The following is a 17576-nucleotide window of genomic DNA, read 5'->3' as shown; positions in this document are numbered from 1 at the left end:
TTAGTTTTGGAGGCTTTAGTGCTATTTCATTGAATTATTCATTTGCTTTCAGGCTGCAGACCCCAGGCGCAGATGCCACATATGGAGCGTCAGCCGTGCCCCAAATCGCCAGTTTTCCGAACCGGGAGTGAGCCAGCCCTGAGCCCCACAGTACCCCGACGGATGACTTTTGACAACCAGCCAGGCGAGGCCATCCGCGGATCCGACAGCCAGTTGTGCCCCAGGCCACCCCCTAAACCAAGCAAGGTGCCCTCTTTGAGAACATCCGGCCCCCCACCGGTACCTCCAATGAAGCCCCAAAAGCAGCATCCCTTATCCCAGCAACCATCAGGTAGTCTATCAAGTCCAGAATTTAGTTACTGTGAACTGAGCCCTGCTGAATGGGAAAACATGAACAGCTTACATACCAACGGCTATGTGGAACGGCTAAAGACTGAAGCGGATTTAAAGAGAACTGATAGCAGCAATAAGTTGGATCGCAGTTCTTACCATAATGCCATTCAGGCCCTGGACCACGACAGCGAGGAAGACAACACAGATGAAGACGATACCAAAAAAGCTAAAGCTTTCAGAAGACCCGTGGTCGAAACAGAATCGGCGTTTCAACCGGGAGAGACAAACTTTGGGCTTCTGCCGGCAGAAAACAAGCCTCTGGAGATGACAGTGTTAAAAAAAGCCAAGGAACTCGTCGTCGGTCAGGATCCAAAGACGATTGCTAAACATATCCTGCATGCAGACTGTCAGGTATGAGATTGTGAAGTGATTTGTAAATCATGATACGATACCGATTTTCTTGTACAATTCTGTGGTACGTTTATTTTTATTCAATTCAGGGGTATTTAGATTATTTTAGCGATTATTAGATTCTGTCTGACAGCAGACTCATAGTTTTCTGCGGCTGTTTTTTTTTACGTCTGTCTTTTCGTTGCTACCAACACTTTATTATTGCATCGCAATCTGATGCACAGGCAGACACTACTAGTCGACTGCTCTTTATGCTTTCGAGTCGCTCTTGCTGTATTTTGATGTTATTTGCATGTCGCGGTACAGTATAAAGTCGAACACATCCGCCGCCTTAGTTTTTGGAATGATTTATTGCGAAATTAAGTTTTAGTCATTTAGTCAACATTGGTTAATCGAAATGCTATATTCGCAATAGTTTTTTGTTTATGTTTAAAAAATAACGCTAAAGTTTTGCGCAAATGTTTAATGGAAAGGCATCTTTACACTGCTACCAACAGTTTATTGTTACATCACAATCTGACACTAGCTGTGTTTCCATTACCTTTTAAATTGCGCAAACTGAAATAGTGAATTGCGCAAAGCACCCAATGGAAAAACACGGCAAATCCGCAAAAACTGTCATATATCGCAAAAAAGTTTTGACGCTCTGGGAGGTAGTTTTTCAGGCAGTACAAAAATAGTTATATCGCAAAACTGCAATGGACCATTTACAGGTCACCTGACGTACGTAAAAGTCACATGATCATTCTTTTAAAATGCCGCAGTATGTTTGATTGGAGGACAAGACAGAAGAGGCGTGTTCGACTTCATGTGGCGTTACAAGAACCATGAAGCGCATGGCATCAAAATAACACGAGAGGGATTCAGGAGTTGGCTGATCTGTAAGCTTCGAGTCGCTCTTGCTGTATTTTGATGTTATTTGCATGTCGTAGTACAGTATAAAGTCGAACACATCCGCCGCCTTAGTTTTTGGAATGATTTATCGCAAAATTAAGTTTTAGTCGGATAACATCGGTTAATCGAAATGCAATATTCACAATAGGTTTTTGTTGCCGTTTAAAAATAACGCTAAAGTTTTGCGCAAATATTTAATGGAAAGGCAGCTATAGTTTTCTACATCTGTCTTTGCACTGCTACCAACACTTTATTGTTACATCACAATCTGATGCACAAGCACACACTAGCTGCGTTTCTATTACACTTTAAATTGCGCAAACTTAAATAGTGAATTGGCAATGTGCCCATTCACATGGAAAACACGGCAATCTGCAAAAACGCTCATATATCAGAAAAAAAAATTTACGCTCTGGGAGGTGGTTTTCAAGAAAATGCGAAAAAGGGCTATCTCACAAAACCGCAATGGACCATTTACAGGTCACCTGACGTACGTAAAAGTCACATAATCATTCTTTTAAAATGCCGCAGTATGTTTAATTGGAGGACAAGACAGAAGAGGCGTGTTCGACTTCATGTGGCGTCTCAAGAACCATCAAGCGCATGGCATCAAAATACCGCAAGAGGGATTCGGGAGTCAACTGCTCTGTATGCGCTCGAGTCGCTGTATTTTGATGTTATCTGCATGTCGTGGTATTATATAAATTCGAACACACCTGTCGCCATCGGTTTTGGAATGATTTATCGCAAAATAAAGTTTAAGTCGCATAACATCGAAATGGAATATTCACAATAGTTTTTTGTTGACTTTTAAAAAACTAACCCTAAAGTTTTGCGCAAATATTTAATGGAAAGGCAGCTATAGTTTTCTACATCTATCTTTACAATGCTACCAACACTTTATTGTTACATCACAATCTGACACTAGCTGTGTTTCCATTACCCTTTAAATTGCGCAAACTGAAATAGCGAATTGCGCAAAGCGCCCAATGGAAACCAAGGCATATCTGCAAAAACTGTCATATATCACAAAAAAGTTTTACGCTCTCGGAGGTCGTTTTTCAGGCAGTACGAAAAATGGTTATATCACAAAACTGCAATGGACCATTTACAGGTCACCTGACGTACGTAAAAGTCACATGATCATTCTTTTAAAATGCCGCAGTATGTTTGATTGGAGGATAAGACAGAAGAGGCGTGTTTGACTTCATGTGGCGTCTCAAGAACCATCAAGCGCATGGCATCAAAATAACACGAGAGGGATTCAGGAGTCGGCTGATCTGTAAGCTTCGAGTCGCTCTTGCTGTATTTTGATGTAATCTGCATGTCGTGGTACCGTATAAAGTCGAACACACTCGTTGCCATAGTTTTTGGAATGATTTATCGCAAAATTAAGTTTTAGTCGGATAACATCGGTTAATTGAAATGCAATATTCACAATAGGTTTTTGTTGCCGTTTAAAAATAACGCTAAAGTTTTGCGCAAATATTTAATGGAAAGGCAGCTATAGTTTTCTACATCTATCTTTACACTGCTACCAACACTTTATCATTACATCACAATCTGACACACAGGCAGACAATAAAGTTAATAAAAATTGCGCACTTTTCCAGAAACGTGTGGACGAACGTTACGTGACGTTGATGCATCAATCCATATCGATCGATTGTTACAGCCCGTTTTTATAATCAACATGGGTTTTAATGTTTGAGTGTTTCTGTAGCGAAGAGCACTTCATTACCAGCGTAAAGGTCATGAGTTCAATCCCCAGGAAACGCATGAACTGTTGAAAAATTGTGAAAGCACTATAAGTAGCTTTAAATAAAAGCATCTGTCAAATGCATAAATATGTAAAATGTAAACAATGTCATTTGGCCCTGACCCACATTGACTTTAAACACAATAGATGACTAATCTACAAGACTTAAGTTTTATAGGTTTCAGTTTCAAAATACGGGAGCGCACAAAACGAAACGTACGATGAAATAGATCATCAAAAGAGAACTGGGGATAACCATCCACACCCAGACAACCAATACAAGCATGAACCATACATCTATAATTAAAATCTCATTATGTGAGTCAGCCTACTCTTCAAATTGGACACTGGTTATTCCTGCCAACCTAAAAACAAACCACAGCTGTGCCATTGAGCAAGAACCATATTTTACATTTGATTAAAAATAACTCAAGAGACTCATGACGGCCCTTTCCTACATTTCCCTCGGCCTATAACGGAGGCATCACGACACCAGGCTTTCATCTGGGTGGTTGGGAATTCAATGTTAAGTTTGTTGCTTAAATCAGTCACAGTACAAGAATATTAAAAGCTCAGCCAACCCGAATCTTTCTGTAAAGCCCAAATATTTTTATATCATAGCTTAGCTTCTTTGTAGATCATTGACTTGGGTTTATTTAATGCAAGTGTCATGTGTGTGCATACACGACACAGGTTGCCAGGATACTGAATGTGTCCGAAGAGATAAAAGGTCAGATGGGTGTGACCTCCGGGCTGGAATTGGTGACCCTTCCTCATGGGAGACAGCTGCGTCAGGATCTCATGGAAAGGTAAACGTGTGAATTTTTACTGACAGTCAGGGCAAAAGGCTCATTTTCACAATAAAATATTAATGGAATAGTTCACTAAAAAATTTAAATTCTCATAATTCACTCTCATGCCCTACTTGATATACAGTATGTGACTTTTTTATTTAGTCAAACACAATCAGAGTTATTTTAAATTATATGCATGCATTTTTGAGTTTTGTTATGACATTAAATTGTGCCCAAGTTTTTGATACTCCAAAAGCACATCCATCCATCAGAAAAACATTTATCCAGTCAGATAATAAATGTCTTCTGATATGTTTGTGAGAGAAAATAATTCATGTTTCGCAATCGATACAACTACAATTAAATATGGCGGCATGTCCGTAACTTTAAATCTTATTGGTTCTTACCAGTCTCTTGATTAGTTGTAAAATGTGAGTAATTTTAAGAAATTTTATATTTAACTCTTTAAACACTACAAAAAAATATACTGGTTGAGAAGTAAACTAAATGAAATAGTTTGGCCAACAATGCTGTAAATCTGATTTAATGCTGCGTCCAACGCCAAGTAGGCTTTACATTTAACATGCATGACTTGTCCTTTTTAAACAGGCATAACACCATGGCAATTGGCGTTGCTGTGGATATCCTAGGGTGCACAGGAAGTCTGGAGGAGAGAGCAGCCACCCTAAACCGGATCATTCTGGTCGCTCTGGAGCTCAAAGACTCTATGGGAGACCTTTATGCGTTTTCCTCAATTATGAAAGCACTGGACATGCCTCAGGTACCAAAACACTCCTCCTATCTACCACACACTGCAAAAAATGATTTTCAAGAAAAAAAATTATATTTTTGTCTTGTTTCAGTCAAAATATCTAAAAAGTCTTAAATTAAGATGTTTTTTCTTGATGAGCAAAACGATCCAAGAAAATAAGTCTAGTTTTTAGACCAAAAATATCAAATTTAAGTGATTTTGTGCATAAAACAAGCAAAAAAAGCTGCCAATGGGGTAAGCAAATTTTTCTTGAATTTTCCTTGAATTTAGTGTTTAAGAAAAATTTTCAAGATTTTTTTGCTTACACCACTGGCAGATTTTTTTTGCTTGTTTTATGCACAAAATCACTTAAAATTGATATTTCTGGTCTAAAAACTAGACTTATTTTCTTGGGTCGTTTTGCTCATCAATAAAATCATCTTAATTTAAGAATTTTTGGATATTTTTACTGAAAACAAGACAAAAGTACTAAGAAAACATTTTCTTGAAAATCATTTTTTGCAGTGCACACACACATACACACACGCTTTAAAAGTGGTTGGGTAAAATATGGACAAACACAGCTATTAGTTTAAATTAAATGTAAATATTTGACCAAAGTCGAAACAATCCAGCAAAAAGAACAGAATTTCGGATTCATTTGAGACATTTCGCATGCATGTGGATGACTGCTGTAAATAAACACGATCTGATATTTTTGTGTGAACAGATCACCAGACTAGATCACACGTGGACTACCTTGCGGAGGAAATACACACAGACGGCAATTATTTATGAAAAATCTTTGAAGCCGTTTTACAAAGGACTGTATGACGGAAGTGGTGAGTTTTTAACTAATTATCCAATCTAAAATGCCATTTACAAGTAGCTTGCGATAAAGACATAGCTCTCGTCTTTTCAGCCGAAATACCCCTGAGCAATGCCAGCGTACCACTGCTGATGCCCCTGCTCACTCTGATGGAGAGATCGACGATTACGTTTGACAGCATGGACATCTGGGAGAATAATGATCAAGGCTGTGAAATCATGTTCCGCCACCTGGAGGCAGCTCGAGCTGTTGCACGCAATGCAGACACGTACACCTGTAATGCACAGCGGGTACTGCAGGGTATGTCAAAAGTGCATTATTTTTGGAGTAGCATGCCTTCATTTAACAGAAGCCATATAGAGATACATTTGACAGAAGGCTTTTAAGGATGGTTTCCCAGACAGGGATTAGCTTAAAGGAGTAGTCCACTTTAAAAATGGGGTTCATTGACTTTTCATAGTAGGAATAAAAAATACCATGGTAAGTCAATGGGCCCCATCTTTAAAGTGGACTACTCCTTTAAGCCAGAACTAGGCCTTAGTTTAATTAGGAAATATATCTAGTTTTACTAAAAACATCACTTATGTGCATTTTGAGCCAAAACTAAGGGCATTGATGCATATTAAGATTTAAGACATTTATTTTAGTCTAGGACTAGTCTAATCCCTGTCCAGGAAACCACCCCTACACTGCAAAAAATGAAAAAAATCTCGGCATTTTTGTCTTGTTTTCAGTAAAAATATCTAAAAATTCTTAAATTAAGATGCTTTTTCTTGATGAGCAAATGACCCAAGAAAATAAGTCTAGTTTTTAGACCAAAAATTTCAAATTGAAGTGATTTTGTGCATAAAACAAGCAAAAAAATCTGCCAATGGGGTAATGAAAAAAATCTTGAAATTGTTTCTTAAAAACACTAAATTCAAGAAAATTTCAAGAAAAAAAGCAGATTTTTTGCTTGTTTTATGCACAAAATCACTTAAATTTTATATTTTGATCTAAAAACTAGACTTTTTTCTTGTGTCGTTTTGCTCATCAAGAAAAAGCATCTTAATTTAATAAGTAAAAAAAAAAACAAGACAAAAATACAAAAAAAAAAAATTCTTGAAATTTTTTTTTGCAGTGTAATAGTTAAATTGTGATTTGGCATAGAGCTGCTTAGTACAGAATTAGCATTTTTATGCCATGGGTCCCACTTTGATAATTTTATCAAATGGGTTAACCCTTTAACTGGCGCAGCCCTTTTTGAGTTGGGGGGAATGAATATAACTCTAGCATTTTTTGGTCTAGAAGCCTAATTTTGGTCTTGTTTTAAAGGTGACACTTTAAAGTTTTTATGGAAGCGTCTGGATGTGAAAATATTAAATAAAAAATGTTATAGCAGTTTCAATTTATTGTAAAAATAATGCAATATAGTATTATTTTATATATAAAATTATTTTTAAAAAAGAGGTTTGCTGCATACTCTTGCCACAAATTAATAAATTACAGTCACTGCATTATTATTACTGCTAAAAGGTTTTGAAGTATGAAAACTAAATTTTTAGACCTTTCCAATAATATATAGTTTGTTGTGATAGATTTACATGCAAAATATTGAAGTAAACTCAGCCCCAGTTAACGGGTTAATTTTGGTTCTTTAATGACATAACGCAACAATTTTTTTAAAGCGATAGTTCACCCAAAAATGAAAATTCTGTCATCATTTTCTCATCCTCATGTCGTTCTAAACCTGTATGATTTCTTTTTTTCTGATGAACACATAAGTAGATTTTTTGATAAATGATGGCAAGCACACAGCTGATTGTAACTATTTACTTTAGTAGGAAAAAAATGATATATTACGGAATAATATTATGGAAGTATTGTATGAAGTTATTTTGATAAATAATGGTATGCACACAGTTGACAGTACCCAATGAATTCCATCATATTTGTTTTACCTACTATGGGAGTTAATAGTTACAATCAGCTGTGTGCTTACAATCATTTATCAAAATATCTTCTTTTGTGTTCATCAGAAAAAAGAAATTAATACAGTTTTAGAACGACATGATGATGAGAAACTGTTTTGGGTGAACTCTCTCTTTAAGACTGTATTTTTTTGTTCTTCAAAAGACACATACACATTAATAACCATCATATAATAATGTTTTTCTCCTCTCTAGATTTTCAACCCATTGATGACATGTTGGAAATCCTGAGGACTGATTTTCAGTTGCGTCTGCTGTGGGGTAGTAGAGGTGCGGCCGTGAATCAGACAGAACGATACGACAAGTTCAAACTCATCCTTACAGCCCTGTCTAAAAAACTCGAACCTCCAGTCAAACACACAGAGCTCTGAAATAAAGAGACTTTCTATATATATTCAATTCAGTATGAGACTTAACGTGTAAATAAAAGCCATCTGTGAATCTGCTGAATGTGGAGCCACGTCAAAAAAAAAACGTTTGAAAGAACCGGAAAGGTTGCACCCGAATGATGATGTTCTTCAACGACATGTGATCCAGTTTGAAAGCCATTGCATCTGGCACCTCTCTATGAACGGTTACGTGCTTGTAGACTTTCCAAATGTTGTATTTGTGTTTCACACGTTTGAAACTGGAAGGTAACAATTGGTTTAAAATACATCAAAGAAGGAAAGGCACATAAGACTTTTTATTAATTTAAAGGTGCATTGTGTGACTTTTAGAAGGATCTCTTGACAGAAATGCGATGTATTATACATAACTATATTATTAGTGGTGTATAACGACCATAGATAATGAACTGGATTGTTTTAATTACATTAAAACAAGCCATTTTTTCACCTACATAGACCTTCAATTGCCAAAAGAATGCAGATTGTGCAAAGAAAGTTGTGTATATTTCATTACACAGATATGTATATATGTGGTCGATCACGTGAACTGTAAAGTAACAGATGAAGAAAGTGAAGACATTTAATGTATAGTTTATACACTTTCTTAGAACGGTTTTTGTCTCTTATCATGAAGCCTGCTGGTCAATGCACACTTGATCAGTTTAAAGTCCCACATGGAAAATGCTGTACAGTTATCATTAGTATAAGCATGTAAAGACTAGTTTGTGTAATATATTAAGTATATTATATTAAGTATTATTGAACTGTAAATATTCACTCATGAAATTTTAAATGTAATATTCTGAATAATATTAATAATTATCTAATAAAATGTTTTAAATTCTGTTACTGAAATCTTTCCCCCCTTGAATTTCATATTCAATTCCATTTCGTTAAAAAATATAGAAATGCAATTTCTATGTGACCATGGATTACAAAACAAACTTTAGAGTATTGGGTCAATATTCTGACATTGAAATTTATCATCATCTGACATCTGAATAAATAAACTATGGGATTATTTTTGTGCCGATAAAAATGAGCGCAAACTTTCAAGAAACAAATAAAGATATGAAATGAGTAAAAAAACACTCTGAAAATGCAAATAATAAAGTAAAAGATTTGGATAATCATCAAAATTAAAAGAAATAAACTTTTGAAATATATCAGTCTGTGAGTGTGTGCAATGAATGAATATAATAGGGTCATTCTACGGAAATGTCAATTTTTCTGTCCCTAGCCTTTACAGGAAAAACACTTTAGGGTTGCAATATTTTTATATTTAGGGTTTCGAGCACGAAGTGCTGAAAACCTATTGTATTTGTCTGTTTTATTATTATTATTATTATTATTATTAGGGTTTCGAGCACGAAGTGCTGAAAACCTATTGTATTTGTCTGTTTTATTATTATTATTATTATTATTATTTTTCCGCCATAAAACGCGTCGCCCAGCACAAACCGTAAGTCGTAGAAACTTGCCACTTGGTCAGCTGGTTGTATATTAGCAGGCTACTCAGATACAGTGAATCAGCCAAATCGGCCCATAGGTGGCGCTATAGCAATGCCCGACGCGTTGGGGCTCATAACTCCTAAACCGGACATCCTACACTCAAGTGGGTGGTATCATTGTAATCCTTGGCTCCAAACTTAAAAAATGTATATCTCCGATTTCATTTCCGGTATGCAAATTTTTTCGCTAATTTGCATAATATGCATTTCAAGCCAAACTGAACTAGTCCTAGGTTTTTCGCCCGATCGGAATCGTTCCAATGCAGGAGAAATCTGTGGAGTGAGTAGGTAAATAATTATCGAACAGAATGTGTAATTTCGCTTCAGTGTCACTAAGGGGCGCCAAAATTCAATACCGGAAGTAGACTATCTCCAGGAAAATGGCTATAACTCGTGAACGGTTAGAGATATCTTAACGCGGTTTGGTACACATGTGTATCAGCTCACTCTGGGGTCACAGGAAAAAATACGCGGATTTTGGCCACTAGGTGGCGCTATAATAAGCTTGAGTGTCGAAAATGGCTATCACTACACAACCGTAAGCCCGATACACTTCATATTTGGTATGGTGTGTCTTTGTGCAATGTACCATGAGGTTCTAGAAGGACATTGGCGTATCTGCAAAAACATGGCCGTCATCGGCCAATGAAGTGTGAGGGCTGATTTGACAGGGTTAACGAAGGTCGATTGGAACGACACTCACTGTGCTTGTTCGTGTACTGCTCTAGAAGGTCTGTAAGAATTATGGTGTCATTTGGCCACTAGGGGGCGTAATACCGTATGTCGGTGCCTGTATCACGTGACGTTTGACATACATACACAAACATGACATCATATGATAGATCGGTTCATGACGAAAAACTTTGCCTCTTAAAGCGTTGTTGTCAATCAAACGGTTCGTTAGTTATTGGCGATAACGTTCAAACCTACTTTTGCGAACTAGTCCTAGGTTTTTCATCCGATCTGAACCTAACGAAAGCTGATTGATTCTGTGGAGTGGGAATATGAATAATTATCGAAAAAAAGTTGAAATTTGTATTCAAACACGCAAGGAGTGGCCAAAAATCGAACTGGGCGGAGCTTAAAACATTTAAACGGCCATAACTCGAGAGGCGTTTGAGATATCATCATGGGGCTTGAATCATATGTGTAGGCCATCGGTCTAAGGTCGTGATATAAAAATCTCCCCGATTGGACACTAGATGGCGCTATAACGGGGAAAATAGCACTAAATACTGTGATTATGCAATGGTTGCAACTTTCACGCCTATAACTTTATCTGTGGTCAAGAGATTTTCATGGGAGTTATTTTTTTAGCATCCTGAATTGTTTCCGAGTCCTACGATACCAAGCATGCCAGGTTTCGCCTTACGGTTAGTTCTGCACAGCAAAAATAGCACTTACAAAACATGCGCGAATAACTCTGCGAGGATTATTCCGATCGACTTTAAACGACCATAGGAAGAACATTGCATTACCTTCTGAACAAAAAAGTCTATTGACGTTATGTTAAAGTTTCTATCAGAAATGGCAGAAAATTGCAAAAAACGAAAAATTACCTCAAAATTTTGTGTTTTTTACACATAGATGGTTATACCTCCGCAACGAAATGACATTTTTTTCACCAGATTTGATACGCTGATGGCTGAGCAGAGTCTGAGGCAATACCCAAAAATAATATGCCTGCACCACTCGTTGGCCTCATAATTGAACAAAACCTTTGACATTGAGCGAGCCCAATGGTCTTACAACTGTTTTTTTCACTAAACTAAAGTGTTCAGCCATGATACTAGCTAGATGTAACAAAGTCATGACCTGACGTTGCATGCACAATTTTGTCGTAGCGCCACCCTTTGGTTATTTGTTATTTTCACTTAAAAGTGAGTAGAGAGCAGAGAAATTTCACTGAATGAGAGCTGTTTTTTTGCTGATAGCTAATGTATTTAAGGTGTATCTTCGCCAAACGTATGCGTAATGACACAGTACTTAGTTATTCTGATGGCAGTCAGGACCTGAGGGAGCCTGCAGTTTTGTTGCACCAACACCTAGTGGTCGGAAGCATATTTTAGAAACGTAAATCTTTGGCTGCAGTCACCGTATTTTCATGGGACTTTTTTCACATGAGTCCTGAATTGTTGCAGAGTCCAACGATACCAAACATGCCAGGTTTTGCCTTATGCTTAGTCCTGGAGTTATCAGAACACAATTAAGGAGGACATTAAATAAGTCAAGCATTATCTTTCCAGGTGTGTTTGCTGTCCACTGTAGGTCCTTGCGGTTTGCTGCGCTGCTGTGTGTGTGCCTTATGTGCACGTCTGCAGTCTGTTTACACCATTGCACCATACCACGACTCAATGGCCTTGTAGTTCAACTAAACACGGCCATTTCTGAATTGTATGTTACGGTCTAAATCTGAAAAACTAATTCTCGTTAACAAATTATCTGAATGACTTAACATTAAGGACGTGACATATTTGTCCTATAGGTGCACCTGTGTGTAAGCATACATAGTCTGTATGAACCGTTTCTGACCATCTCTTTAGTTTTTCTGCATGCGATGTGATGTATCAGCCTGGTCGACGACGTCTGACGTCTCTGACGTGCTTTAATGCTCGAAACCCGGTAAATGCTGCTTGCAGCTTTAATTAGGGGTTCAAGCCCGTAGGGCTGAAACCCTATTGTATTTGTATGGATTTTTATTATTCTTTTTATTATTTTTCTTCTGTCGTAAAACGGATCGTGCAGACCAAACCGTAAGGCCTAGAGACTTGAGACTTGGCCAAATGGTAGGTCTCATTCGTGCGCGAAGTTGACAGAGTGTCACCCCAATCGGCCTATGGGGGGCGCTACAGCGATGGCAAACGCGTTGATGCTCATAACTTCCACAATTCTGGTCCAAATGTCAAGTGTCTTATATCCCTGGATTCCTTGCGTCAAGACGAATAAAACGAATATCTCCGATTTCATTTCCGTCATTAAAAATTTTCCGCTATTTTCGATTTTGTCGAAAAAAATAAAAACGAACTAGTCCTAGGTTTTTTGTCCGATCGGAACCGTTCCAGTGCTGTAATATTCCTTGGAGTGTGAATATAAAAAGTTATCAAAAAAAAGTTGAACTTTATGTTCGTCGTCGTCAAGCCACGCCCAGACGCCCCCAATGGGCGGAGCCTCTTTGACTTAAATGGCTATAACTTGGGATTGGAAAGAGGTATCGAAACCAAATTTGGTACACATATACAGCGGGCTATTCTGGGGTCACGTGAAAAAAATTACATTGCTTGACCACTAGTTGGCGCTATAACACTACCTCAACTTTGAAGGGCTGTAACTAGAGAAATATGGGACCGATCAACTTGAGATTTGGCACGGGTACTCTTGGTCTAGGGTACTATCTGTGTGAGAAAGGAATTTCGCGTAGGTCAAAAATACATGGCCGCCATCGGCCAATCAATAAAAAGCAGCTATTAGACAGGGTTAACGGAGCCCGATCGAAACGAAACGCGGTGGGCCTGTTTGTCTCTTGGCCATGAAGGTCTGTGCAGAGCAAGAAAAAATTCGGCCTCCGGGAGGCGCTATCACGTTTTTGCGGTGTTTAAGTGATTCTGTATTATGCAGTGTTTCAGATATCAACAAGATCTTCATATCATTTAATAGAGGTACTTACAATGAATAACTTTTCCTCAAGAAGCACTTGTCTCAGTCGAATCGTTTATTAGATATTCATCATTTTCTTTGAAACCTACTTTTGCGAACTAGTCCTAGGTTTTTTGAGCGATCTGAACCAATCAAGTGCTAGAACATTTCTTAGACACTGAATATCAATAATTATCAAAAAAAAGTTGAACTTTGCACTCCTGGTAGCAACACCACAGTCAAAAGTAAGAAGAGGCGGGGCCACAAATACTACAATGGTTATCATTTATGATAGGAATGAGATATCAACACGAAACTTGGTACACATATGTATAGACCTAGGCTGAGGTCACATGCAAAAAATTCCAGAGATTGTCCACTAGGTGGCGCTATAACCTAAGAACAAAGAACGATGACTATGGCATATGTATACGACACATAAATATTTGTATGACCTACTTGTTATTTTGCACTTAACATCTGCTTTCAGATTCTTATAAGGGTCTATTAGGATAATTACATATCTTAGAAAACATGCCGACCAACAGTCAGCCAGCATTGACCATGTACGAGTCCAGCGTAATGGTGTGCGATTACAACTAAACTGATGGGCCTGTGTGTCTTATGTTCTCAAGTGTCTGTGAGGATTTTTGGCTCATCATTCCGGAAATATTTGCATCTAGAACAACGGGTGTTACGTTAACTGTCCTATTCCTGGAGGCCCACTGATCTGCACATATACAAAAGTCTTCTATTTTAAACAAATCTACTTTAATCATTAGTAGAGATTTGTATGAACTGAACTGATTGTGTCAGATGAGATAATCATACAAAATGTGCCGAGCATTGGGTCTCGAGAAACCACTGCATTTCGCTGAGTTGAAAGTACTGCTCTATGTTTATATGAAAAACAATTTTGTGAATTTGCTGTACTATCTGGGCAAATATCAATATGAAACATAAGATAAACTTTTGCCGTTGTATTCCTAGATTTGATGTGATGTCACATAGTGATGTGGGCACCATTTGTAATCTGTATTCGTTATTTCATTTGTAGCTGCTGTTATGTTCCTTTTGTCCATGGGTTTGCATCTGTATAAAAATTATTATAAGATTCAATGATTTGCAGTCATTTACCTCAAAGACTTGAGGTAATCAATTCAAGCGTTTTGAAATATGACATTTTCAAAATGGACCAGACTAAGTATATATAACTAATTAACTAGTAATGTGAAGCTTATGACAAAATATTAATAGTTTTATTAAGATCAGACAATATATGTCTTTCCAAGACTAGGGCTGGTTGAATAAACATAAAGTAGCCATTCAGTTAAGACTGTGTTTTAAGGACTAGTCTGAAGAACTAGTAGTTAGTTAGGGCTAATCAGTCTTACAATTTAAACCTGTGGAAAACAACCCAATAAAGTTATAAAGCTTCAAATGTTGTCTTAGAATTCTTCAAATCCTAAAGGTATGAAAAAGATTGCTGTAAATATGTGGATCCTTAAAGAACAGGCCAACATTAGAAATAATAACTAATAATCATACATAAAGAGAATATATATTTGGTTATCAGTAGCTTTAGTATTCTAATCTATTTTCCATGACATAAACATGTCATGATGTGTCTTATAAAGTTTTTAATAATTGTTTATATAATTATTGCAATGAAATTGTAATGTTATGATACAAGTGGTTGTTTTAAATGTAAATGATTTACTGAAAACTTACTCTAACACAGCACATGTGTGAACACAAATTAGTGCTTGATAGCAAATCTGACTGACATCTGCTTAATGACACCATATTTGTTATTAACTCCATTTGATATAAACAACACATCTGGATCAGTTATGTATGGGCATAGCCAGTGGTTAAATATAAAAATATGTACTTTAGTACTAATTTTAGGCCTACTATAATATGACAGAGACTCTGTCATCTGAAATACTTGTAAGTTTGCACACAATATCTATGTCAAAGAATATATATGTTCTATAAGAACAATTACTTTTGTTAAAAATAGTCTCAAATATTTAAACAAGCAAACAAATTTATGTAATTAAGGTGATGTATTGACATAATGCTTGTGTAGGAATTGACCTTTGCCCTGCTAAAAAACCTTGTTTTGTCTTTGTTGGTCTCTAATGGTATGTATTGGTTTTATTGGTTCTATGTATTGGTTTTGTTGGTTCTATGTATTGTTTCTAATAGAATATGGCCCAAAATACACTATAGTGTAGTGGTTTTAATGGTAAAAGCTAATGGTTCCTATTGGTATTTTAACAGAAACAATTACAATTTTCTGTAATGGTTTTATTGTTTTTTTTCAGCAGGGTGGTTTCTTTCTGAATAGAAATATGAAAACTAAGAAGTAGAAATCTTACTCTAGACTGACTTTACATGTTTTATCATCTGACTTTTATAACCTATCTTATATTTGTTTTATTTTATAATCAAATCATCAAAATGTATTAAAACTGTTTTTAAAAAAACAACAATAGTATTAAATGACAAATGTGTCTATTAACTTGAAATAAAATCTAATTATCTCCACTTCTGTTATCAAATTAAAATATGAATAATTTCTATATATATATATTAATTTTACAAACTCACTACTATAATATTAAAATCAAATAGTTTAAATTAAAACTTGTTTAAAGGTTGAACTGCAGATTAGAGTTAAACCAACATTAAAATCCAAACTTTGACATTTTATCCACTAGATGGCAGTAGAGGATTAATAATTGGGTAGTTGTTAAAAGCTTTTTTTATTATTCATTTCAAGATCAAAAACATTGCATACATACAAGAGGTTTATAATGTGCTTATTTAACATTCAACATAACAATGGATCAAAAAAATAATAAATAAATTAACAACAACATGGGGATATTCTACAATAATTCAATAAAAGAAAAGGTTTAAAAAATGTTATATATTTGCTTTGCTTTTTTATTTTTTAGACTTTTAATAGTTTCAAAATAATTTCTTAATTCCGTTCTAAATAAAATGCTATTGGGTTTATTATTTGCCCATTTTTGTTTATGGATGTGAAATTTTCCATATATAATCAATAAGTTGATTAACAAGTCTTTCTCCACACAGTTACTTTTATAATACAAAAATATATCCTTACCCGCCAACTGAATTAATATTTTGTGAGTTTAAATATCAAGTATTCCACATCAATCCAAAAAGATTAAGTAAATATACATGGATAAAAAAATATTTTATGGATTCTACTTCCAAATTGCAAAAAATGCAAGTAAATTCTATATCTCTTTAGAATCTAAAGACTACTTGTTTCACTGGATAAATTAAATGAACCAATTTATAAGTAATTTCTCTAACCTTATTCATGAGACAGTATTTATGTGATAAACTACAAACCTCTTTCCATACACGTTGACTATATAAGGAGTTCCAGTATGGTTTACATCTAGGCAAATATTCATTTCTACATAGTGTTCTTATAAAAAAGTTATTAATTTTTTTTTCTGGAATATTTACTTCTTTGATACATAACTGAGTATTATGTAAGGAGTTACAATCATAAGATGTATAACCTTGAAATAGTTGAATAAGTCCACTAGGTATGGCATCAAATACAACTGCAAATTCCTTAGCAGTTACTGGAATCTTATAGTGATTGAGGAATTCACAATTATTAAATAGGTGACCATCATCTTTAAATAACTGCCTCACTAATATTATTTTATTATCATACCAATTTCTATAAAATAAGGATTTGTTTTTGTATAGAATATTCTTGTTATTCCAAATAACAGATCTATGTGGAGAAAAGTTTATATCAAAATTGTATCGCAAAAAAATTCCAAACCACCCAATTTCTTAAAAATCATTTCTGGTATGATGTTCCATATACTACCTTTGCAACTTCAGTAACTTTTTATCCACTTATTTAAAAAAAACACAGTTAGCAGTATTAAAATCTAGTACATTTTAAACTCCTTCCTCAACTGGATTGCATAGAATTGACTTTTTAATGTAGTGCGGTCTGTTCTTCCATATGAAATTAAACAAAATAATATCCACCTCTTTTATAACTGATTGTGGGACTTCTAAAGCAAGAGCTGTATACACTATAGTTGTTAAAAGCTTTCACTGCTGGGTCCGTTGTTCATACGTAGATTACTCGGTTAGCTGGATTTCATTGTTGACAATTTAGCTTCATGTTGAATTATTTGGTTCTTCGAAGCTCATCCTAGAGTTGTTGTTATAGTAACATGTCTGTTAGGTTAAAACTGCTCAGGATTCAAATTCAACTCGTAATAA

The 17576-nt window shown here is 35.7% G+C and overlaps 1 protein-coding gene across 3 annotated transcripts in view; it reads left to right on the top strand.

Annotated features, from left to right (window-relative positions):
- bcar3 (BCAR3 adaptor protein, NSP family member) overlaps positions 1–8975 on the top strand; it is a 74179-nt gene extending 65204 nt beyond the window's left edge. For all 3 annotated transcript variants that reach the window (XM_065248463.1, XM_065248464.1, XM_065248465.1), the window contains 6 exons: positions 53–744; positions 4091–4206; positions 4801–4972; positions 5673–5784; positions 5865–6071; positions 7937–8975. In XM_065248463.1, the coding sequence (XP_065104535.1) occupies positions 53–744; positions 4091–4206; positions 4801–4972; positions 5673–5784; positions 5865–6071; positions 7937–8112 (1475 nt within the window). In that variant the 3' untranslated portion in view covers positions 8113–8975. The remainder of the gene's footprint in view (positions 1–52; positions 745–4090; positions 4207–4800; positions 4973–5672; positions 5785–5864; positions 6072–7936) is intronic.
- Positions 8976–17576: the final 8601 nt, after the last annotated feature.

Source organism: Paramisgurnus dabryanus, chromosome 11, assembly GCF_030506205.2.
Source record: "Paramisgurnus dabryanus chromosome 11, PD_genome_1.1, whole genome shotgun sequence".
Lineage (NCBI taxonomy): Eukaryota > Metazoa > Chordata > Actinopteri > Cypriniformes > Cobitidae > Paramisgurnus > Paramisgurnus dabryanus.
Note: the sequence above shows the minus strand (reverse complement) of the source record. Positions and strands in the feature narration are given on the sequence as shown.